This window comes from Macaca nemestrina, chromosome 4 (assembly GCF_043159975.1).
Source record: "Macaca nemestrina isolate mMacNem1 chromosome 4, mMacNem.hap1, whole genome shotgun sequence".
NCBI classification, from domain to species: domain Eukaryota; kingdom Metazoa; phylum Chordata; class Mammalia; order Primates; family Cercopithecidae; genus Macaca; species Macaca nemestrina.
The window spans coordinates 155,675,244-155,698,264 of record NC_092128.1 but is presented as its reverse complement, the minus strand read 5'-3'; the positions used below and the strand labels follow the sequence as shown (position 1 = coordinate 155,698,264).

Genomic DNA, 23,021 nt, shown 5'->3' with positions numbered 1-23,021 from the left:
ATGTGGGCATCTCCACCTCCCAGAACCTTGGGCCCTGGCACTGCTGCTGTGGGCTGCGTCCTGTGCGTCCCTTCCAGGATGTCACGAGCATGAGGTCGTGGGAGCATGGCTGCTGGCGTCTGCTCTTTCCTCTCTGCGTGGCGCGTTGGAGGCTCGTGCGTGGCACCTGTGTGCAGCACTTTCCTTCTTCGTGTGAGTCACGTTCCCTCCCGTGGACAGACCATCCAGTCACCAGCGGGGCACATTCGGTGCTTTCTAGTCTTTCACCATCACGGGTAAAGCTGATGTAAACACTTGCAGTCTGGTTTTTGTGAGAGTGTTTTATCGGATAAACACTCAGGCGTGGGACTGCCGGGCCGTAGGTACAGTCCTTGCTTTGTTAGAAACTCACCACATGCTGTTTTCCACACCCTTCGCGCCACGTCGCATCCCCACGGGCACTGGACGAGCTTTCCGGGTGCCGTGGTCAGGCCAGCATATGAAGTGGGGTTTGCTGTTTTTAGCATGTCGGTTGGTACGCAGTGGTGGCCTGCGGTGTTTTTGTTTGCGATTCCCTAACAAGAGGACGTTGGGATCTTTTCCTGTGCTGTGTTGTGCTTCTGTGCACCCATGCGTCGTCTTTGGTGGCCGTTCACATCTGTCATCTATTAAATCGGGTTCTCTGTTTCCGAGTGTGGAGTTTGAGGACCCCTGCCATGCCCTGGATGCAAATCCCGCATCAGACTGTTTCACGCTCCGCAGCGGGGCCTCAGCTCTGGCTCCCGCTCCCCTCAGAGCTCTGGCAGCTGCCCCCTACCTCGGTGGAGGTGCTCCTTGTCCTCGGTGGACCCAGACCCTGTACTCACCTCACCACTCGCTCCAGGGGCCTGTCCGTCTGCTGCCATCCCCAGCACCCAGAGGCAGTGAGCCAGGCTCGGTGGCTCTGAGCACCCAGGGAGCCGATGAGTGGCTGCGTGGCCTGTCTTACCTGCAAGAACAGACGGTCCGACCCTGTGGTTGGGTCACCAAGAGCGTGAACAGGCAAAGTTTGGTCATATTTTCAGATCACAGCTAATGCAAGCCGTGCTCAGAGGTCATGACCTATCAATAAGGAATTCACGTGGTGCTGGATCTGAAGTGTAATCAGAGCCCAGTTTTCCTGTTTCCTGGGAAAATAAGGTGTGCACCACATAGAAATATAATTCGTACCATATAGTTTGTCATTAGCTTTGCAGACACAGCATAAGTTTCCGTTAACAGCACTGAAACCTCCACCTTCACAACCAAGCTTCGTGCTGGGAGGGTTGTGAGGGCATCACTTACTGTCCTCAAGTCAGTCACTTCCCCAAACACCGTGCCCTTCTCACACGGAAGCACACGTTCACGCCTGGCGTGTGTGTGACGATCGCACTGCCAGCCGCCAGCCGCAGATGGCTCAGTGACAACACTCCAGAGTCCTTTCTGCTTTGAGACTATCCCTCTGTTAAGATTGTTTTCCTTGGCAATGCCTGAGTGTAAAGGAAAGCGCCTCGTGGTGCTGGTGAGTGGCCGGCCAGAGCTTTTCACACAGGAGGACAGAGTTGGCTCTTCTTAAAGCCTGACTTAGAAGTGAGCAGGGTTCCCTGTGGGTGAACGCTGCCATGTGACAGCCTTCTCCTCCCTCCGTTCTCCTGTTCCACCTCGGAGCTCGCACCTATTCTGCTTTGCTTGTGTGTTTCATCTGTGTGTTTGGAAAGATGGAAGCTTGAATGGAAATTGTCAGAAACGTTACGTTGTGCAAAGGGGCTGGAAAAGCTGGTTAGCATCGTCTGAAGCCAGCAAGGACCCACACGTGGAGCACTGGCCAGCTCTGAGTTAGGCGGGGGTGTTGCAGAAGAAGGAACTTGTTTTCTTTTTTTGAGGCAGACTTGCTCTGTCACCCAGGCTGGAGTGCAGTGGCATGATCCCAGCTCACTGCACCCTCCGCCTCCCAGGTTCAAGTGACTGTCCTGCCTCAGCCTCCCGAGTAGCTGGGATTACAGGCGCCCACCACCACACCCAGATAATTTTTGTATTTTTAGTAGAGACGGGGTTTCACCATATTGGTCAGGCTGGTCTCCATCTCCTGACCTCAGGTGATCCACGCGCCTCGGCCTCCCAGAGTGCTGGGATTACAGGCGTGAGTCACGGTGCCCAGCCTATGTCTGCTATAATATTAAATATTAAAAAACAGGCTTCAGAACCATATAAGACCATGTGCTGCATAACGGCGTTTGAGTCCATGACTGACCGCAGGGAGGAGGCTGGTCCCCTCAGGTAGTAACATTGTGTTTCTCCTGTACCTTCTCTGTGTTCGGAAACAAATGCTCACCGTCTGCTGCAGTTTCTGCGTGTAGAGTACAGTCACCTTGCTGCACAGGTCCGTAGCCTGGGAGCCTCACAGGCATCGCACAGCCCAGTGTTGCCCAGCCCAGCAGCCCGGATGTTGCCCAGCCCATCAGCACAGGCATCACACAGCCCAGGCATCGCCCAGCCCGGGCGTGTAGGAGGCTGCGCCATCCAGGCTTGTGTGTGTCACTGTAGGACATTCACATGGCGACCAAATCACCCAGCGACGTGTTTCCCAGAACGCACCCCACTGTTCAGCAGCACTTGACCGTACCCAGAACTAGCGGTCCCCTGCCTTTTCACCAGGGACTGGTTTTGTGGAAGACAATTTTTCCATGGGTGGGGCGGGGAGCAGGGTGGTTTCAGGATGAAATTGTTCTCCCTCAGATCATGAGGCGTTTGGTTCTCATAAGGAGCGCGTAACCCAGATCCCTCGCACGCACAGTTCACAGGAGGGTTTGCCCTCCCCTGAGAACCTCATGCCGCCACTGATCTGACAGGAGGTAGAGCTCAGGCGGTCACGCTCCTTCACCATCTGCTTACCTCCTGCTGTGGAACCCAGTTCCTAACAGGCCTCAAACCAGTCCCGGCTTGTGTCCAGGCCATGGGTACCCCTGCCCAGCACCGGCCAGTGTTTCTTTGGAAACACCCACAGGCCCAGGTGCCCACAAAGCTCTGTTCAGCTGTCAGTGGACCCCTCCCTGGCTGTTCTTGGTCACACATCCCTCATTTTGCAAACTTTCCAGAGTGGATCATCATCAGGAAGAAAGGTGCAGCCAGGCTTGGTGGCGCATGCCTGTAATATTGAGGTCAGGAGTTCAAGACCAGGCTGGCCAACATGGTGAAACCCCATCTCTACTAAAAATACAAAACTTAGCCAGATGTGGTGGCGTGCACCTGTAGTACCAGCTACTCAGGAGGCTGAGACATGAGAATGGAGAATTGCTAGAACTCAGGAGGCAAACGTTTCTATGAGCCGAGATGGTGCCACTGCACTCCAGCCTGAGTGGCAGAGTGAGATGCTTTCTCTAAAAATAGAAAAAGACCCTTTAAATCCTGACGTGTCATGGTTTCATTTCTATCTTTACAGTTGCTCTGAATTTTTTATTTTTTGTTTTTTATTTTTTTCGAGATGGAGTCTCGCTCTGTTGCTCAGGCTGGAGTGCAGTGCCGTGATCTTGGCTCACTGCAAGCTCCGCCTCCTGGGTTCAAGCGATTTGCCTGCCTCAGCCTCCGAGTAGCTGGGATTACAGGCATCCGCCACCACACCCAGCTTATTTTTTCTATTTTTAGTAGAGACGGGGTTTCACCATGTTGGTCAGGCTGGTCTTGATCTCCTGACCTTAGGTGATCCACCCGCCTCGGCCTCACAACGTGCTGGGATTACAGGCATGAGCCACCGTGCCCGGCCTGAATTTTTAAGATCAAAATCTTTTCATCAATCCCTGAAGGCTTTTGTGTAAAAATCGATAAACTGATTGTGAAATTCTTGTGGGCGTGCAAAGGACCCACAGCCGCCGAAACACTGGGGAGGAGTGAGGCTGAATGGCAGCAGTGCCTGGGTGCAGGACTCACAGAACCACAGTCAGGGGCTGCGTGGTGTTGGCTTTCAGACCAATGAGCGGAACGAGAGTCCAGAAACAGGCGCCCGCATGCAGACCACTGACTTGATGAAGGCTCAAAGACCATTTAATGGAGTCTTTTAATAAGGGTGCTGTCATGATAGGATTACTCACATGCCAGAAAGTGAACTGGGAGTGAAAAACCTACCCCGGTTGTCTCAGGGGCCTGAAGGTAAAGCCCAGAACCGCAGAGCTAGGACGAAGTCTTCATGACCGCAGGCCGGGCCACGCTTCCCTGGATACGTCCTCAGAAGACTGCAGGGTGACGACGAAGCCTTTGTGACCGCGGGCTGGGCCACGCTTCCCTGGATACGTTCTCAGAAGACCAGAGCTAGGATGAAGCCTTAGTGACCACGGGCCGGGCCACGCTTCCCTGGGTGCGTCCTCAAAAGCACGCTCTGTAACAGGGCAAGGCAATGTGCTGGACTTCACCAAAATGAACACTTCTGCTCTTTCAAAGGCCTGTTGAGAAAACGAAAAGACAAACCAAAGACTGAGATGTTTGGAGATGATGTATGTAGGGATTTGTCTCCAGAGTACAGAAAGAGCTCTTGAAACTCAGTAGGAAAACAATCCAGTTTTTTAAATGGGCAGAAAACAATTTGGAAAGACCCTTCACCAGGGAAGATAACACAGGTGGCAAACAAGCCCGTGAAGAAGATGCTCAGTGTGGTTAGTCATCAGGGAATGCAGAGGAAAACCACACGGAAACGCCGCTGTGCCTCTCAGACGGGTCTCAATTCAAGACTGAGTGTACCGCATGCCACTGAGAATGGGAAGGAGCACGGACTGGCTCAAACACTTTAGAAAATAGTTTCTAAAACAGTTAAACACATGCACCTTCCCTGTGACCCAGCCCTTCCACAGCTGGTATTTGCCCTGGCACAGTGAAAGCACAGGCCACACAAACTTGCTCTGGACACCATTCAAGTGCTGCTCTGCAGAAGAGCAGACAGCAAACTGGCATCTCCCCAGAACAGGCCACTTCCCAGCTTCAGAAAGGAGCAGGCACGGGCAGACCTCAGAAAACCACGCAGAGCGAAAGAAGCAGAGAAGAGAGTGAATGACAGGCTTCCACTTGTGCCAAGCTCTGCAAGAAAGTGCAGCCCGGTCACGGGACAGAAAGCAGATCCGGGGGTGCCGGGGCGCCGTGGGGGCCGCACTGCAGAGGAGCAGAGGAAGCCGGGCAAAGGACGTGGCCATCACCCCCACCGTGGTGATGGCTTCGCAGGCGTGTCTCTCTGATCATACACATCAGCACGTGTGGCGAGTGTGTTGCTTGCATCTCTGTGTGGCTCTAAATGTTTTGTTTTGTTTCTTGGGATAGGGTCTCACTCTGTCACCCAGGCTGAGTGCTGGGGCGCAGTCTTCCCACCTCAGCCTCCTGAGTAGCTGGGACCACAGGCATGCACCATGGCGCCTGGCTCATCTTCCTGGTTTTTTTTTTTTTGGTTTTTGTTTTTGTTTTAAGATGGAGTCTCACTCTGTCACCCAGGCTGGAGTGCCGTGGCGCAATCTCCACTCACTGCAAGCTCCGCCCCCCTGGTTCACGCCATTCTCCTGCCTCAGCCTCCCGAGTAGCTGGGACTACAGGCGCCCGCCACCTCGCCCAGCTAGTTTTTTTTTTTTTTGTATTTTTAGTAGAGACGGGGTTTCACCATGTTAGCCAGGATGGTCTCGATCTCCTGACCTCGTGATCCGCCCACCTCGGCCTCCCGAAGTGCTGGGATTACAGACGTGAGCCACCGCACCCAGCCCATCTTCCTGTTTTTTATAGAGGTGGGGTCTTTGCCACGTTGCCCAGGCTGGTCTTGAATTACTGGGCTCTAGTGATCCACCTGCCTTGGCCTCCAAAATGCTAGGACTGCAGCCGTGCACCGCCTATGTGAATGTTTTGAATGAAAGGGGCATTTGGCAGCTTTGCGTCCACCCCGAGACTTGTTTTGAAATGGTGAGTTTGAAACTCACAGGTGTCCCTTAAATGTGACATGCGGTAACTTCAGTTGTTGAGGTTTTGCTTGTGCATTTCTTGTTTTTTCTCTTTTTCGTTCCAGAGCATCGCCCTGTGCTGGGCTGCCGGGAGCTCGTCTTCAGGAACCTCTCCAAGATCCTCCCTGCCCTGTGCCACGACATCACAGACTGGGTGGTGGGCACCCGAGTGAAGTCGGCCCAGCTCCTGCCAGTGCTGCTGCTGCACGCCGAGGACCATGCCACGCAGCACCTGGAGATCGTCCTCCGGACCCTGTTCCAGGCCTGCACCGACGAGGAGGCAGCCGTGGTCCACAGCGTGAGTGGCCGCGGAGCTCTAACTCGAGCTTAAGATCCCACCTCTGTGGTGTGCGGGGCCCGAGGCTGTGACAGACACAGTTGGGAGGCCACCCTGCAGCCAAGACAGCGTTCCCCTCACCCCCAGGCCGCAGCCCCTCCCCAGGCCCGGCCCCTGGGAACCACCGGTCTGTTTTCTGTACCTGTAGGGAACAACGTGTTGAGGGTGAACCCTCCATGCTGGTCTTCAAGCACACTCGGGCGCAGTGCCGGGTGCGTGTTGTGTAAACGTGTGCCAGACAGGGACCAGGCTGCTGACTGAGGACCGAGATGCCCAGAGTTCAGCATTGACATCCGGGCTGTCCTCAGACGCCTTCCAGGCCTCACAGGGGCTGTGGGGGCACCTGGCGGCGGGGAGGGCACAGCCTCAGGTGTCCTGTGAGTGGCATCCGTGGTGCCATCCTCTTTCTCACTCCCTGTCTGCACTCGGCTGGTGGTTATCGCCTCGGCAACAGTGGGTACGCACAAGGGAGTCCCATGCTCGGGCCACTCCTGCTCACTAGGCTGGGCCACGGTCTGTGCTGACAGTCACCACCGTGGGGACTTCACACCCGCCCCACAAGGACACTTCCCAGTGCTCAGGAGAACAACTAAAGCTTTGACTTGAGGTTTCAGTTCAAAATATCCTCATCTTGAACCTTAAATTCCATTGAAGGAGGCCTTGCCAGTAGCTTTTACTTTTAGTGGTCCAGGTCACTGTTACTAGCTGTGCGTCATGGCGTGCACCTGTGGTTCCAGCTACCGGGAGGCTGAGGTGGGAGGATCACCTGAGCCCGGGAGGTCAAAGCTGCAGTGAGCTATGATAGCACCACTACTCTCCAGCCTGGGCGACGGAGTGAGACACTGTCTCAGATAAAACAAAAAAAATCTACATCATTGTGACTGATTTAAAGTAAATGTTCCAGTTTCCATGTTATTTACATGTCATGTTTCTACTTTTCAAAAACTACCATGAATTTAAAATTATCTGTAGTGCTCTGTGGAATCTATGGGAGAGCAAGAGACACGGGGCGAGGCTGAGGCAGGACAGGAGACATGTGTGTGATCCACTGTACAGTCCCACGGTACAGAGGGGCTGGTGTGTGTGATCTGCTGTGAGTCCCACGGTGCAGAGGGGCTGGTGTGTGTGATCCAGTGTGAGTCCCTCGGTGCAGAGGGGCTGGTGTGTGTGATCCGCTTAGCAATGGGAAGGTTGGGTCACTGGCGTCCGATGAGGGGCATGCGGTGAACCTCGCAGCTCAGACACAGCCTTCCTTTGGGCCGGACTTCGCTGCCTGCGGGGTGTGTCCAGCTCACTGGCTGCAAGCCTGGCCTTGGGGACGTTCTGAGATCACACGAGGACTCTTGTACCTTTCCTGAGGGCTCTGAGCAGGTGCCAAGGACTCACTCGGCCTAACACGGGGCTGTCTGGGGACCACAGTGCCGAGAGCGGGAGCCCGGCTGAGACCCTTGGGTTTGGCTCTGAGTTCTCGTGTTTGTTTCTCGCAGTGGGAGCCCGGCTGAGACCCTCGGTTTGGCTCTGAGTTCTCGTGTTTGTTTCTCGCAGTGGGAGCCCGGCTGAGACCCTCGGTTTGGCTCTGAGCTGTCGTGTTTGTTTCTCGCAGTGTATGAGATCCGCAGAGCTCGTTGGGACATTTGTCAGCCCTGAGGTGTTTCTGAAGTTGATCTTATCGACGCTGAAGAAGGCGCCCTCCGCCTCCGGCCTCCTGGTGCTGGCCTCCGCCATGCGGGGTTGCCCCCGAGAAGCCCTCCAGCCGCACCTGGCGGCCATCGCCACAGAGCTGGCACAGGCCCACATCTGCCAGGCGTCTGAAAACGTAAGAGCACTTGGGAAAGGGGGGAGTGGAGAAGAGGAGCCTCCCCTGCCTGGCCGTCTGCCATCGTAATGACATGTTTGTGGGTCCACCCCGTGCTGCCAGTCCGGGCTGTCAGAAACACCCAGTGATGTGTCTGTGGGTCCGCCCTGTGCCGCCAGGCCGGGCCATCAGAAACACCTGCGGTAGCTGGGGTGCCCTCACTGGTACCCCTCGTTCCAGGGCCTCGTCCTGCACTGTGCAGAGCTCCAGCCCCAGCCCCAGCTCCAGCCCCAGGCGGCCGCTCACATTTACATTGGTTGCTGCACATTTCTTGGCCACACTGGCCACAGTTCTGGCCACGGTTCACATGTTCAATGACTCAGGAGGTGTCCACGGCGGGGACCGCTGGCCCGTGCTGCTGGGGGTAGATGCGGGGTTTGCATCGTCCCACCCCTGAGGAGCGTGGTCGCATGTCCGCCATCCCACCCAGTCCCCACGCGCCATCCCACCCAGTCCCCACGCTCCATCCCACCCAGTCCCCATGCGCCATCCCACCCAGTCCCCATGCTCCATCCCACCCAGTCCCCACGCGCCATCCCACCCAGTCCCCACGCGCCATGCCACCCAGTCCCCACGGTACCTGCACAGATGGCACATCCTCGGGGGCGCCGGCAGCCTGTTCCCCATCAGCCCTGCCTGGCGTTCCGATCTGTGCTTCACACAGCCCAGCTGAGGATTTGCCAGAGACGTTTGTTTAATTTTAAATTGAGCAGCAAATCCTTGAGCTCAGAAGCTGGAACAGCCTGGGTAGTTGGACTTAATTGTTTGGAATAATCCATAATTGTTTTCTGTGGAAGAAGAAGTGATGACTTTGCTTTGGTTTGGAGGCGAGTCGTCCCTGTCTGTGTGTGTCGGACCCAGCACCCCAGATCTTTCTAGGACACAGGGCGGCCCCCACCGGGTGGCCGTCCCATGCAGGGCAGACCTCAGCTCGCCCCTGGAGGCCGGCACTTGCTCCGGCTTGATCATTTCTGGCAGCTTCTATGGCCCCAAAGCTGGCCTGGGGCACGGGGACTTGCCCTCTGCTCTCAGCCCAGCCTGTCCTGTGTCCAGCTCCCTCTCTGTCCTCAGAACGAGAGGTGGGGCTATTAACAGTCATTATTGTGAACTGTTTTAAGAAACCTGTAAACAGTTCCTGGAATACACAGAGGGAAGGAAACAGAGCTGGGATCAGGAAGGGAGCGGGGGAGGGAGCCGGACCATGTACTCATGGCGCTTCAGCCACGTTCCAGCTTTTCCCAAAACCCGTTTTTAACACATCATCCAATCTGTGTCAGTTCTGCGCTTTCCTTTACTCACAAGGGGTTGTGAGGATCGCTTTGATTTCTGTATATAGATTTGCAAGCCAGAAGCATTTTTCCCTAGAAGGGCATAACTTGAAAATGTGCACAGGTGCCTAAATCCGTATCTCACAAAGTTTATAGCAAAGAACGTGAAGTTTTCACGTCTCCATGTTGGTTACAGGAAAACGGAATTGTGTCATCCCGCAGTTGTGTGTTTGGCTCCCCATCTTCCAGTTTTATCGAGGAAAAATTTGCTTACGATCTTTCAAACAGAGACCTCCTTCTGACAAAGCCCAGTCACACAGCCTGGGGAGCCAGCCTCAACCTTCCAGGCTGCGAACATGTGTGGCCCTTTGGCCAAGGAGCCAGTCACAGTGAACACCCAAGATGTACATTTCACTCCTTCCTTGTTTTCATTTTTTTGTTTCAGAGTGATCCTCCCACCTCAGCCTCCTGAGCCGCTGGGACTACGGTTGTGCACCACCACGCCGGGATAATTTGTTTATTATTTATTTTTATTTATTTACTTTTTGGGACAGAGTCTTTCTCTGTCGCCCAGGCTGGAGTGCAGTGGCACAATCTCAGCTCACTGCAATCTCCTCCTCCCGGGTTCAAGCAATTCTCCTGCCTCAGCCTCCCAAGTAGCCGGGATTATAGGCGCCCGCCACCACGCCCGGCTAATTTTTGTGTTTTTATTAGAGACGGGGTTTCACCGTGTTGGCCAGGCTGGTCTCGAACTCCTGACTTCAAGTGATCCGCCCACCTCGGCCTCCCAAAGTGGTGGGATTACAGGCGTGAGCCACCGCGCCTGGCCCCATTTTACTCCTTAGCAGACTTAAATTCTTGGCAAGAAAGGGTGAATGCACTTAGGTCTCTGTCAGAGTCAGGCCCACGGCTCTGTGCTCTTCCCGCGGCTGGCTGGGCTTTGTTTGTGTCATTCAGGAAGTCGATTATGTTTCCCGCAATTATTCTCCAGTAGCTATGAGAACAGGTTAAAAATGTCTTTCAAGAACAAACTGAAATTGTTTTAAAAGCCCATGTTCAAACAGAAGTCCGTGAAGATGTATTCTAAACTGAGCCTGGCTTCAACCCCCTGCCCTGGGGTTCACAGGAAATGGTTTTAGCAGTAGGTACTTCCAGGTGTCTTGGGCCCAGCAGCACCCCTGGAGCTCGACAGAGGGGAACTGGAGTCTCCTGGGAGGGAGTTTAGGACAGGTGGGCGCCTAGAGTGAGGAAATGGGTAACTCACCAATTCGCTTCTCACGCAGGGAAGCCGGCAGTTCTGGGATGCCATTGCCATTGTTAAAACAGGAGTCTCTTGTGCTTTCTGAATTAAAAACTTTCCAATCTTAGATAACATTGTTTCGGAAAACAATGTTTGAAATACTCTTTCAAGAAATACTGAGAATTATTTCTTGCTGTATCTTTTTTCTTTTTCATTCTGTGTGTGTGTGTGTGTGTGTGTGTGTGTGTGTGTGTGTGTGTGTGTGTGTGTGTATGTAGGCAGACACTGAAAATCGTCTGGTCAAATATAGAGGAATCTGTAAATGTGAAGTCTTGTCAGTTCCTCCGAGACGGTGCTGCATTTGTGGCAGGAGGGTGGCGCTTGCTGTACAGGATGCCTGCTTCCCCGTTTGTTCCCGTGCTCAGAGGCACAGTCAGCCAGGAGGGGCCATGTCTTCTAAATGCACCTTCCCTTTTTAACCGAAAAGATGGTAGCTCCTGAAATGTACATGACAGGTCATTCTAGAAAGCAGCCAGATAGTGTCCTCAGAAGTCAGCCAGTCAGTGCGGGCCTCAGAGAAATGGCTGCGGGAAAAGTCAGGAATGGAATAAAAACAGAAATCGGTAGCTTCTGTGGGAGTTGGGGCCACGACAGGGCCACTCTGCTCTGCCAGCTCCAAGGTAGACGGCGCCACGCAGCTCTGCCAGCTCCGAGGTGGACGGGGCCGCGCAGCTCCGTGTCTTCTGTGGGCCAGGGCGGGGCCACGCAGCTCCGCCAACTCCGAGGTGGACGGGGCCACGCAGCTCTGTGTCTTCTGTGGGCCAGGGCGGGGCCAGGGTGCAAGGACGGCGCTGTCATATAGCGGGAGTGTTTTGTTTGGCATTTCGTGATTTACATCAGTGGGGAATGGGGCTTAGAGTTTTATAACTGATTAGGAAATTTAGAGCCAACCTATTGTCTAGCCAAATAATTACCAAACTTTTTTGAACTCACACCCCCATTAGTAAGAAGCAGTTTAAACATAAGCCTTCAATATATGTACACTGTTGATAAATCACGTTTAAATTACATACATGACCACTGTCCTAACTCACTCTGTACTTTATGAAACATACATCAAATAGACATTAGAGGGATATTATAAGAAGTAAATACAGGCCAGGCGTGGTGGTTCTTATCTGTAATCCCAGCCCTTTGGGAGGCCACGGCAGGAGGATCACTTAAGCCTAGGAGTTTGAGGCTGCAGTGAGCCACAGCTGCACCACTGCACTCCAGCCTGGGCAACAGAGCAAGACCCTGTCTCTGAAAAATAAGTTAAAATTTATTTAGAAAGAAGTAAGCATACACAAAGCCGTAGGAATTCTTGGGTCCAGCACACGGCCACTGTGTTGCGGGCTTCAGATCCTGGCTGATTCACAGCAGATGAGGCTGGAGCTGGGAGGAGAAGCCTTCAACCAGCGCAGCCTTAGGTGCAGAGCTGAGACTCCACCTCCCCATCAATCAGGAAACACTTTAAACCATAGAATTTTGTCTTTGTTAAAACTTGGTGTTATAGAAATATCCAAAAATGCACGGAAGAGGGGCAGGCGGCAGAGCGAAGATCCGCTAGCTTCAGTGCTGGCCAGCCCTTTGCATTCATGTTCTGCCTGCCTGGGGCCACTTTGGAGGGCGGGGAGAACTCGGGCGTGTTAAAAAGCAGATAATGCAATGCGCCGTCATTTCTCTCACAGGTACCATGGTGTGCATCCCTAATGCGGCTTCTTCACCACATAGCTGAAGTGCCTGTTCCCATTTCACAAAATAAGCACAGATTCCTTAGCTCCCAGTCTGTGTTGAGTTTTCCCGTCGTCAAGCACGTCCTTCTGTGGTTGACGCGCCAGCACCTGGGGGCTGTCCCTGCGAGGGCTCTCCCATGCACGCTGCCCCTTGTGAGCCATAGACTAGGAGCCCCGGGCGGGTTCTGTCAGCCCTGGGGCTGGGGCCAGGGCAGGAGCCCTGTATTAGTCCATTCTTATGCTGCTAATAAAGACCTACCAGAGACTAGGTAGTTTACAACGAAAAGAGGTTTCATGGACTCAGAGTTCCACATGGCTGGGGAGGCCTCACAATCACGGCGGCAGGCGAAGGAAGAGCAAAGTCACGTCTTCCATGGCGGCAGCAAGGGAGTGTGTGCAGGTTACTGCCCTTCATAAAACCATCAGATCTCGTGTGAGACTACCATGAGAACAGCACGGAAAATCCCACCCCCATGATTCGATTCCCTCCCACAGGGTTCCTCCCAGAACATGTGGGGATTATGGGAGCTGCAGTTCAAGATAGGATTCAGGTGAGGACACAGCCAAACTGTACCAAGCCCTGACGGTGCCACCGGTCTCTTCCAGGACCTCTACCTGGAGCGCCTGCTGCTGTGTGTGCAGACTCTGGTGTCTGTGTGTCGTGAGGACTGCGGCGTGGGCAGCCTGCAGCTCATGGACGTGCTGCTGACAATAGTGGCCCTTGCAAGTGCCACTGGCCTGAGGGACAAGGTAAGGCTGACAGTGGTGGCTGCTGCTTGGCCTCGTGGAGCTCACAGCTGGAAGGCATCTCTTAAGTGAGGGGAACTGTCTCCCACGCATCCCCTCTGCGCGCAAGCCCCAGGCCTCAAACCTGTCTGACCAGCAAAGACCAGGGATTGAGAACCTTGCGGGTGAGTCCCCAGGTAACAGCCTTCGGGCAGCCCTCCGGCTGCCAGTGTATTCCGGCATCAGGGAGTGGAGACCACTGTTTAATTTTAGGGTCCACAGCAAAGAAGCAAACAAGAAATAAGACATCACCTTTAAACCTGCGCACCTGAGTGGGGTTTAATAGAGCAGGTGTCGCCGTGCGCATCCCAGCACATCGGGAGACTGAGGCGGGTGGGTCACCTGAGGTCAGGAGTTCGAGACCATCCTGGCCAACGTGGTGAAACCCCGTCTCTACTGAAAATACAAAAAATTAGCTGGGCGTGGTGGCCAGCGCCTGTAATCCCAGCTACTCAGGAGGCTGAGGCAGGAGAATCACTTCAACTGGGGAAGCAGAGGTTGCAGTGAGCCGAGATTGTGCCATTGCACTCCAGCCTGGGCTGGGCAACAGAGCGAGACTCCGTCTCAGAAAAAAAAAGAAAAATAGTGCACGTGTGACTGTGAGTCTACACAGAAGATACCATGATTTCCCACTCTAATTGTAGCGCAGCGTTAAGAATTAGTTCTCGCCCATGGGCTCCCTGTTTATGCCCCAAAATCATCTTTTTTTTCAGTGGAGTCTCTGTCGCCCAGGCTGGAGTGCAGTGGCACGATCTCGGCTCGTTGCAACTTCCGCCTCCTGGGTTCAAGGCACTCTCCTGCCTCAGCCAACTGAGTAGCTGGGATTACAGGTGCTCGCCACCACACCCAGCTAATTTTTGTATTTTTAGTAGAGACAAGGTTTTGCCGTGTTGGCCAGGTTGGTCTCAAGCTCCTGACCGCAGGTGATCCACCTGTCTCAGCCTCCCAAAGGGCTAGGATCATAGGCATGAGCCACGGTGCCCGGCCATTATGCACAAAAGTCTTTTAACCCCAACCTCCTTGTGGGCTCCTCGGGCCCCTGGAGGCCGCAGTGTCTGTCTGCCTCTCTGGAAGCTGAGACTTAGTTCTTCTTCCTGTTCTGTCTCTGTGGACAGCCCGTCTCGGCAGGTTCTCTCTGATCTGGGAGATTCACGGTCTGAACGTACCACAGGGAACCTGGTGTGGAGGAGGCTGCTGCTCTCGCCTCCCTTCTTGAGGCCTCTTTAAAAACAAGCTTTCCAAGGGGCGTGTGTCTCAGCAGACGCTGTCACTGATAGGGCCTTAGATACCAGCGAAAGCAGTCTTTGCCTGCTGGCCATGGGGGAGGAAGCCAGGCAGCCCCAGATTCAGACTCCAGGCCTGAGGCAGTGGCCATCAGGGAGCCTCAGCCCTTCCTCTGTTCCTAGGCCCCCAAGGAGAGCAGCCAGCTAAAAGTAAAAGGCAGCCAAGGTTATCATCTCTCTCTACCCCGTTTTACCTGGAGGTCTGGTCTGCTGGGCTTAACTCTTTAAGCCACTTGCCCGTCCGTCTCTGCCCCTCACTGCCTCAGAGGAGCCCTGCCTGTCTGGGGGGACACCCAGGGTCCGTGGGAGCCCCGGGACCACCTGTGCTGCGTGCGTCCCAGTGTGCACAGTGCCTGCCCAGGCGGACGCCCAGGGTCCGTGTGAGCCCCGGGACCACCCGTGCTGTGTGCGTCCCAGTGTGCACAGTGCTTGCTTCATGATACGCTGCAGAGACGGCGTTGGCGTGAATGGGATCAGGGTCTCGCCCTACGCCCGTGGCTCTCACTCTCCTGCACCCTGGTCGGGGCTCCCTGTGGCAGCCTCCCTCCCGGTTATCCCGGCAGGCCCGGCCTGTGTGGGGGATGGTGAGTCCCGGCAGGCAGGCTTGAGCCCTGAGTGTTGGAATTGTCTCAGTCTCTGACTTGTAACCTCCAGGCACAGGAGACGATGGACTTGCTGGCCAGAGCGGAGGGTGTCAGTGGCTGCCAGGACCTCTATCGCAAGCACATGGGTCCCCTCCTGGAGCGGGTGACTGCGTCGCACCTCGACTGGACGGCACACTCGCCAGAGCTCCTGCAGTTCAGTGTCATCATCACGCAGTCAGGTGAGCCGTCCCAGCAGGTGGTGAGCTGTGCCTGGCCCCGCCCAGGCCACACACCTGCTCCCCCGGGTGCTCAGCAGGTACCAGCACCGACCAGCTGAGCTGTGATTCACTGAGGCGTATTTTTAAAAGTACCCAATAGTCACTCTTGCCTGTGGAGAACCAGCATTTTAAGGAGCATCGCGTTGAAGACTGTGGGACGCAGCTCTTCCACTTGGCCCGGGCACACGCTTTCATGTGAAACCTTCAAAGTGTGGTTTTCCGTGGCCTGTTTTGTAGCCTGGCTTCTTAAATACGTCTGGATTTTGTTGCAGAATGTAGTTGTCTGGCCACATGGGTGCTGTGTGTGTGACGTGGGGGCCTCGGCCCAGCCCCTCTGAGACCAGAATTTCTGCGGTTCTCTTTGAGTCTGCGAATCGGCCACTTTCCTGGGATGGACAGTGTGGCCCAGTGGGCTTCAGTGTGGGGCAAGATCTGCTGCAGAACTCTAAGGAGGCATCCGTTCAGCAGCCATAGAGCCTTGGGACACACAGCCCGTGCTGCTCCGTGGGCCATGAACTCGCCGCGGTAGCTTTTCCTCGTTTGCCTCCCCAGCTCTCCCGCTCCCCTGTGCAGTTCCAAGTGCCCCCGCCTCCTGTTGGATGCGTGCACCAGGGCGGTCATGCTCTGCATCTGAGGACACTAAGATCGTTCTTATGCAATCTCTGTGCCTGGTAGGGACTCACCATTTTTTTTTGAGACCTGGAAAAATATCCAAATTTGTTCTTTGTCAGCTGTATTCAAAACTGTTTCCAAATTAGAAAAGAAAATACTAGCTGGGCATGGTGGCTCACACCTGTAATCCCAGCACTTTGGGAGGCTGAGGTGGGAGGATCACTTGAGCTTAGGAGTTTGAGACCAGCCTGGCCAACATGGCAAGGCCTCATCTCTCCAAAAAGATGAAGAAAAAAACTGCACGTGTACTTCTAAATCTAAAATTTAAAAATAATAAAATACAGTTAGCCAGGCGTGGTGATGCGCGCCTATGGTCCCAGCTACTCAGGAAGCTGAAGTGGGAGGATCGCTTGAGCCCAGGAGTTCGAGGCTTCAGTGAGCTGTGACTGCACCACTGTACTCCAGCCTGGGCAACAGAGCAAGCCATGTCTCTAAAACAAAAAAAAAAAAAACAAAGCTGGCGATTGCTGACGTGCACTCGGGGCATTAAACACTTTATGCCAGACGCTGCTCTGCAAGCCTTATGGCCGTCGGCTCGTCTACCCTCACAGCTGGCCTGTGTGGTGGGAACTGTGACCCCGTTTCACAGACAAGGAGGCAGAGCAAGGGAGCTCCCGAGGCAGCGACTTCAGGGCCTCCCTCAGCCTCTCTCCCACGGGCCTCCTGGGGATGGGGTCCCAGGGTATTCCATTTCAGATTTTTACTGAATGTTACTTCTTTTTTTTTTTTTTTTTTTTTTTTTTTTTTTTTTTTGAGACGGAGTCTGGCTCTGTCGCCCAGGCTGGAGTGCAGTGGCCGGATCTCAGCTCACTGCAAGCCCCGCCTCCCGGGTTCACGCCATTCTCCTGCCTCAGCCTCCCGAGTAGCTGGGACTACAGGCGCCCGCCACTCGCCCAGCTAATTTTTTTTGTATTTTAGTAGAGACAGGGTTTCACCGTGTTAGCCAGGATGGTCTCGATCTCCTGACCTCGTGATCCGCCCGTCTCGGCCTCCCAAAGTGCTGGGATTACAGGCTTGAGCCACCGCGCCCGGCACTGAATGTTACTTCTAACGACCTCTTGCACCAAATTACTGCAGCCTTCACCTCACAGTCCAGAAAATTGGGCACGCAAACCCCAAGAGACTCAGCTTGCAGTGAAGCCAGGACTCGCATTTACTGCAGCTCTGGTGGCTTCTCCACCCTCTGCTCTTCCTCTTTGCAGAAGCATTTCTTAAGGTGCTGGCGGAACTGATTGGCAGCTTAGAACATGCATCTCTTTGGACCCACATCTGTCATTCGCTGAAAGGCGGAAAGACTGCAGTGTGCTGTTCAATGTCAAGAGTTGGGTATAAAACTGCGTGGGGGTTTTTTTTGTGTTTTTTTGTTTGTTTGTTTGAGACAGGGTCTCACTCTGTCACCCAGGCTGGCTGGAGTGCAGTGGTGCGATCACAGCTCACTGTAGCCTCGAACTTCCGGGCTCAAGGGATTTTTCTGCCTTAGCCTCCTAAGTAGATGGGATTGTAGGCGCACGCCACCTGGCTACTTTCGTATTTTTTATAGAAATGAGGTCATATAAACTGCCAGACTAGTCTTGAACTCTTGGGCTCAAGCCATCCTCCTGCCTCAGCCTCCTGACTAGCTGGGACCCCAGGCACCCACCACCACTCCTGGCTAATTTTTGTATTTTTTGTAGAGATGGGGTCTCTGTACATTGCCCCTCTTGATGTTGAGGCTGATCTCAAACTCCTAGGCTCAAACAGTCTTCCACCTCAGCCTCCCAAAGTGCTGGGATTACAGGTATGAGCCACTATGCTGGGTTTAAAACTGTATTTCCCAATGATTATTTTCTCTGAGCCCCACCTGAGCGCACACACGTGATGTGCTCTCGGGAATCAGGGGCACAATCTCAAATATAATAAATATTTCCAACATCACGTCCTTGGGGATACAGATGATTTTTGTTTTCTTCTTTATTTTTTCTATGTTTTTCTAAGTTTTCTCTAATGAGCATGCACTCCTGTAATAAACAGAAGACAAAAGGATTAAAACAATTTTTTTAATAGGAGAAATTTTTTAATTTCTTATTTACAAAAGGAAGATACCTTTTAAATTTTAGTTATTTTAAACATACAGAAAGGGATAACTTTCTAAACTTTGAGAGGACGGGGGAACTGCAAAGACGATGATTTGACTACATTTGAACCCCAATAAAAGGAACACAGACTTAGGAAAGTATTTGCAGTAAGGATGACAGTGTGAGATCTTTGTTACATAAAGCCGACACAAAATGAGAATAAAGGCTGGGCACGGTGGCTCACGCCTGTAATCCCTGCACTTTGGGAAGCTGAGGCGGGTGGATCACAGGGTCAGGAGATTGAGACCGCGGTGAAACCCCATCTCTACTAAAAATACAAAAAAAAAAAATTAGCTGGGCGTGGTGGCGGGCGCCTGTAGTCCCAGCTACTCAGGAGGCTGAGGCAGGAGAATGGCATGAACCCGGGAGGCGGAACTTGCAGTGAGCTGAGATCGTGCCCCTGCACTCCAGCCTGGGGGACAGAGCGAGACTCCGTCTCAAAAAAAAAAAAATGAGAATAAAAGCATTAAGAGTTGGGCTCGGTGGCCACGCCTGTAATCCCAGCACTCTGAGTCCACAACTGAGCAGCCTGCTCTGATGATGGAGGCTGAGGCAGGAGGCTCACGTGAGCCCAGGAGTTGAGGCTTCAGAGTGGTACAGTGACTGTACCACTGCACTCCAGCCCGGACAGCAGAGTGAGACCATGATTCCAAAAAACAAAAACCATTAACTCCCAAACTAACAGGCAAAATATCCAGATTTTATAAAAAAGAGAGTTAATACAACTAATGAGCAAATAGAGTGGGAACCATCCAGCCCTTCTAGTCATGAGGAAATATGAATTAAAGACTGGAGGGCCCCATTGTTTCCTTTATCCAGTTAAATGAAATAAACAGCTTCTGCCCAGGGTGGCTGAGCTGGGAGTGCCAAGGTGCTTTTGGAAAGCCGTCGGATGGAATTGCCAGTATTTGGAAAACAGCGGGACATTGCGCATCTGGAATTGCCAACATCTTCACTCCTTTCATCCAGCAATCACATTCATGAGAATCTATCCTTCCTAAGGAAATAATTCTAATTATGGAAAAAGCTATGTACCCAAAAATAGGCATCGGGCATAATTTATAATTTAATAGCAGACATTGGAAGTGACCCCACTACCTCATACAAAGTTAAATACATAATGGTATTTCCATAGAAGAAATGCTCTGGCAACCATTAAACAATTATCCTAAGCCTTTATAGCAGAATGGGAAGACAGGCATGGTGTGATATGGAGGGAAAGTGAAGCCAGTGCAGAAGTGTCCGTGCTGCGAGCAGGAGCTCACCTGGGAAGGCAGACAGGTGGTCTGGGCGGAAGTGTCTGTGCTGTGAGCAGGAGCTCACCTGGGAAGGCAGACACGTGGTCTGGTGGAAGTGTCCGTGTTGCTAGCAGGAGCGTTCGTGCTGGCAGGGCAGACACATGGCCCAGGCGGAAGTGTCCGTGCTGTGAGCAGGAGCGCTGGTGCCGGGAAGGCAGACACGTGGCCCCGGGCATCGGGTTTGAACACTCTTGACAGCAAGTGGCCCACCCCTCAGCGCGCCTCTTACCTCCCATCCCAGGAGGTGGACGTGACCTGTCGACATTCGGCTGTTTTCTTTCTGTATTTAAGCCAGAAACTCTGTCTTCTTTCTAGTTTAAGATGTAAAGAGGGTGAAACAGTCAGAAACTGGGTCAGAAGCAGCATGGTTCTCGTGGCAGGGCGGCACTTGGCCCGAGACTCCTGCCCTGGGAGGCTCAAGTCAGGCATCCCAGCGGCTTCGAGGCAACCCCTCCTGCCTGGCTGTATGAGGAGCCTCTCCAAGACACCAGCTGGTCCCACCGCGAGGCCTGAGCCAGGCCTGACTTTGAGCCAGAGCAGCGAGTACATCGCGTCTCCGTGTGGCAAGGGCAGGTGGGGGTCTCGGTCCACTACCAAGCAGCCTGCTCTGATGACCACCAGTGCCAGGGAGAAGGCTCACATCGCGGGGTCCCCAGCGACGGCTCAGGGTGATGCACAGATGCTTGGATAAGCCAGCGGATGCTCCCTCTACACTAGCCCTGGGCCAGAGCGCCTCCCTCTGTGGCCCCAACCCAGTCCCCACCCTGCCCTTCAGCTCCTGAGCCTGCGGGCTGAGCCTGGCAGGAGATGCTACGGGGATCCTCGGGGCTGTCCTTGCCCTGTGATTCCTGGAGACTTACGGGGAGGCGGGGTGGCCCTACTGCGGTGGGGACCCGTTGGGGTGTAGGATGCACAGTGCAGGCGCCCACGCCTCGCACCCACTGGAGAGCAGCTGGGGTGCAGGAGGTTGGCCCTGAGTGTGGACGGGGTGACGGCTGCAACGCTGAGGGGCAGATATTAAATAACTTCCTTCACTAGAACAATTTATTTTGGTTGTTATTTCAACTATTGCTTGACTTTAATTTTTCAAAAAATTTAGAAAAGTTTAAGAAAAATAGCCGGGCGCGGTGGCTCAAGCCTGTAATCCCAGCACTTTGGGAGGCCGAGACGGGCGGATCACGAGGTCAGGAGTTCGAGACCATCCTGGCTAACACGGTGAAACCCCGTCTCTACTAAAAAATACAAAAAACTAGCCGGGCGAGGTGGCGGGCGCCTGTAGTCCCAGCTACTCGGGAGGCTGAGGCAGGAGAATGGCGTAAACCCGGGAGGCGGAGCTTGCAGTGAGCTGAGATCCGGCCACTGCACTCCAGCCTGGGCGACACAGCGAGACTCCATCTCAAAAAAAAAAAAAAAAAAAAAAAAAAAAAAAAAAAGAAAAATAGAAGGTTGCTTTGTTTTGTTTTTGAGACAGAGTTTTGCTCTTGTTTCCCAGGCTGGAGTGCAATAGTGCGATCTCAGCTCACCACAACCTCCACCTCGCAGGTTCAAGCAGTTCTCCTGCCTCAGCCTCCCGAGCAGCTGGGATTACAGGCGCCCGCCACCACGCCCAGCTAATTTTGTATTTTTAGTAGAGATGGGGTTTTCTCCATGTTGGTCAGGCTGGTCTCGAACTCCTGACCTCAGGTGGTCCACCGTCTCAGCTTCCCAAAGTGCTGGGATTACAGGAGTGAACCACCGCGCCCAGGTTTGGTTTTTTGTTTTTGTTTTTGAGACAGAGTCTCACTTTGTCGCCCAGGCTGGAGTGCAGTGGTGCGATCTCAGCTCACTTCAACCTCCGCCTCCCAGGTTCAAGTGATTCTCCTGCCTCAGCCTCCCAAGTAGGTGGGACTACAGGTACACGCCACCATGCTAGGGTAATTTTTGTATTTTTAGTGGAGATGGGGTTTCACCCTGTTGACCAGGCTGGTCTCAAACTCTGGAACTCAGGTGATCCTCCCTCCTTGGCCTCCCAAAGGGCTGGGATTATAGGCGTGAGCCACCATGCCTGGCCAAATAGAAGGTTTCCATATGGAAAAGCATGATTGCTGCTTTTCTGTGATAATCACCTCACTGATTCAGAAAGAGGAAGGGGGAGGTGGTGGCCAATAGTGTCCTCTCCCAGGTGGGAGCATCCGTGCCTGGGCCTGCGCTGGACGGGGCCACCTCCCGTCTCCCGAGGGCCATACACAGGAGCCTGTGCTGTGTCTTGCAGGCCCTGCCCTAGGAGAAGCCCTGCCACACGTCATGCCCACGCTCAGGGCCTGTCTGCAGCCCTCCCGAGACCCGCAGATGCGCCTGAAGCTGTTCTCCACCCTGTCCACTGTGCTGCTCAGAGCCACGGACACCATCGATTCCCAGGGGTAGGTCTGGGCTCTGCCTCTGCACGGCCCCCATCTCCCTCCCCAACAGCTCGCTGAACAAGGGGGTTCCCACCTCTCTCCTCCACTGTGAGTCTAAGGTGGGCCAGAGTGTCCTAACTCCCTCCCCAACAGCTCTCTGGGCAAGAGGTTCCCCACACCCAGTCTAAGGTGGGCGTATGCAATGATCCCTGAGCTTCACTGGCCCCGGAGCAGTCTGTCCATCCTCACTGGGTAAACACAGGCTCTCGGCAGGGAATGCACAGAGAAACACTAAGTCAAAGTCATGTCCGTGTGGCCATTAAAATTCCAGTGAATGAAAAAGTTTTAGGGAACATTAACTATTAATAGCTTATGTATTAGCCGTCCTCTGTTTTAAAAGCCTTCAGGCACTTTTCAAACCTAACAAAGAATTGATTCAGTTACTACTGATGGTCAAAGTGGTAGAAATACCTCCCTATTATCTAAAAGAACTTTTAGGTGACAGTAAGACACCGAGGGCCTAGGGCCTCCAGTTGTACGGCTTTGAAGTAAGGGCCAGAAACACGGTTGCCCCCCAGAAGTGCTGGGAGGGGCAGTGGAGGAAGAGGCCCCACCTGGGTGCTGCTGCTGAGGCAGCTCTTAGAGCCCTGCCGCTTACTTTGTTATAAGCAAAATGTGCCTTCAGTTGGGTCCCACCCCCACCTGTGCAGCTGGATCTGGCTGCATCAGCACCGGGACCCGCCCCAGCAGCAAACGCGTCAAAGTGGAAAGCAGTTCACACACCGGAGCCTCACGTGGAAAGAATCCAGCGTTCAGACTTTCTCCTTCATGACCCTCATCTCTGCTCTCGGCCCTCAGCCCGCCCGTCGTACTGCAGGAAATATTGTTTCCTGCTTGTCTTCAAAAACTTCAGGGTTTAGAACGGACCATAGAAAGATATGAACAGAGAGCCGTGACAGCCGTCCAGCTTGCAGGCTGATATTTGTGCAGATACCATGCAGATAACACAGCAGGGTCCAGGCCCTTCCCTCTGGAACTCACGCCTGCCTGTATTTTGGGAGGAACCGTGGGGCAGGTTCTGCCCAGGAGCAGTTAACTGCGGAGCACAGCTTCCACATCCGGGCTGAGTTCCCAAAGAAAGTGCACTAACAGCGTCTTGTGGAAGGCGGTTGGTGTCAGGAGAAGTAAAGTGTTGA

At 53.7% G+C, this 23,021-nt stretch overlaps 1 protein-coding gene across 2 annotated transcripts in view; it reads left to right on the top strand.

Annotated features, from left to right (window-relative positions):
* Positions 1-23,021, top strand: part of LOC105483493 (dynein axonemal assembly factor 5) — a 54,522-nt gene that overhangs the window by 19,228 nt on the left and 12,273 nt on the right. For both annotated transcript variants that reach the window (XM_071095481.1, XM_071095482.1), the window contains exons 5-9: positions 6,023-6,255; positions 7,898-8,110; positions 13,039-13,182; positions 15,156-15,324; positions 21,699-21,846. In XM_071095481.1, coding sequence (XP_070951582.1) covers positions 6,023-6,255; positions 7,898-8,110; positions 13,039-13,182; positions 15,156-15,324; positions 21,699-21,846 — 907 coding nt within the window. The remainder of the gene's footprint in view (positions 1-6,022; positions 6,256-7,897; positions 8,111-13,038; positions 13,183-15,155; positions 15,325-21,698; positions 21,847-23,021) is intronic.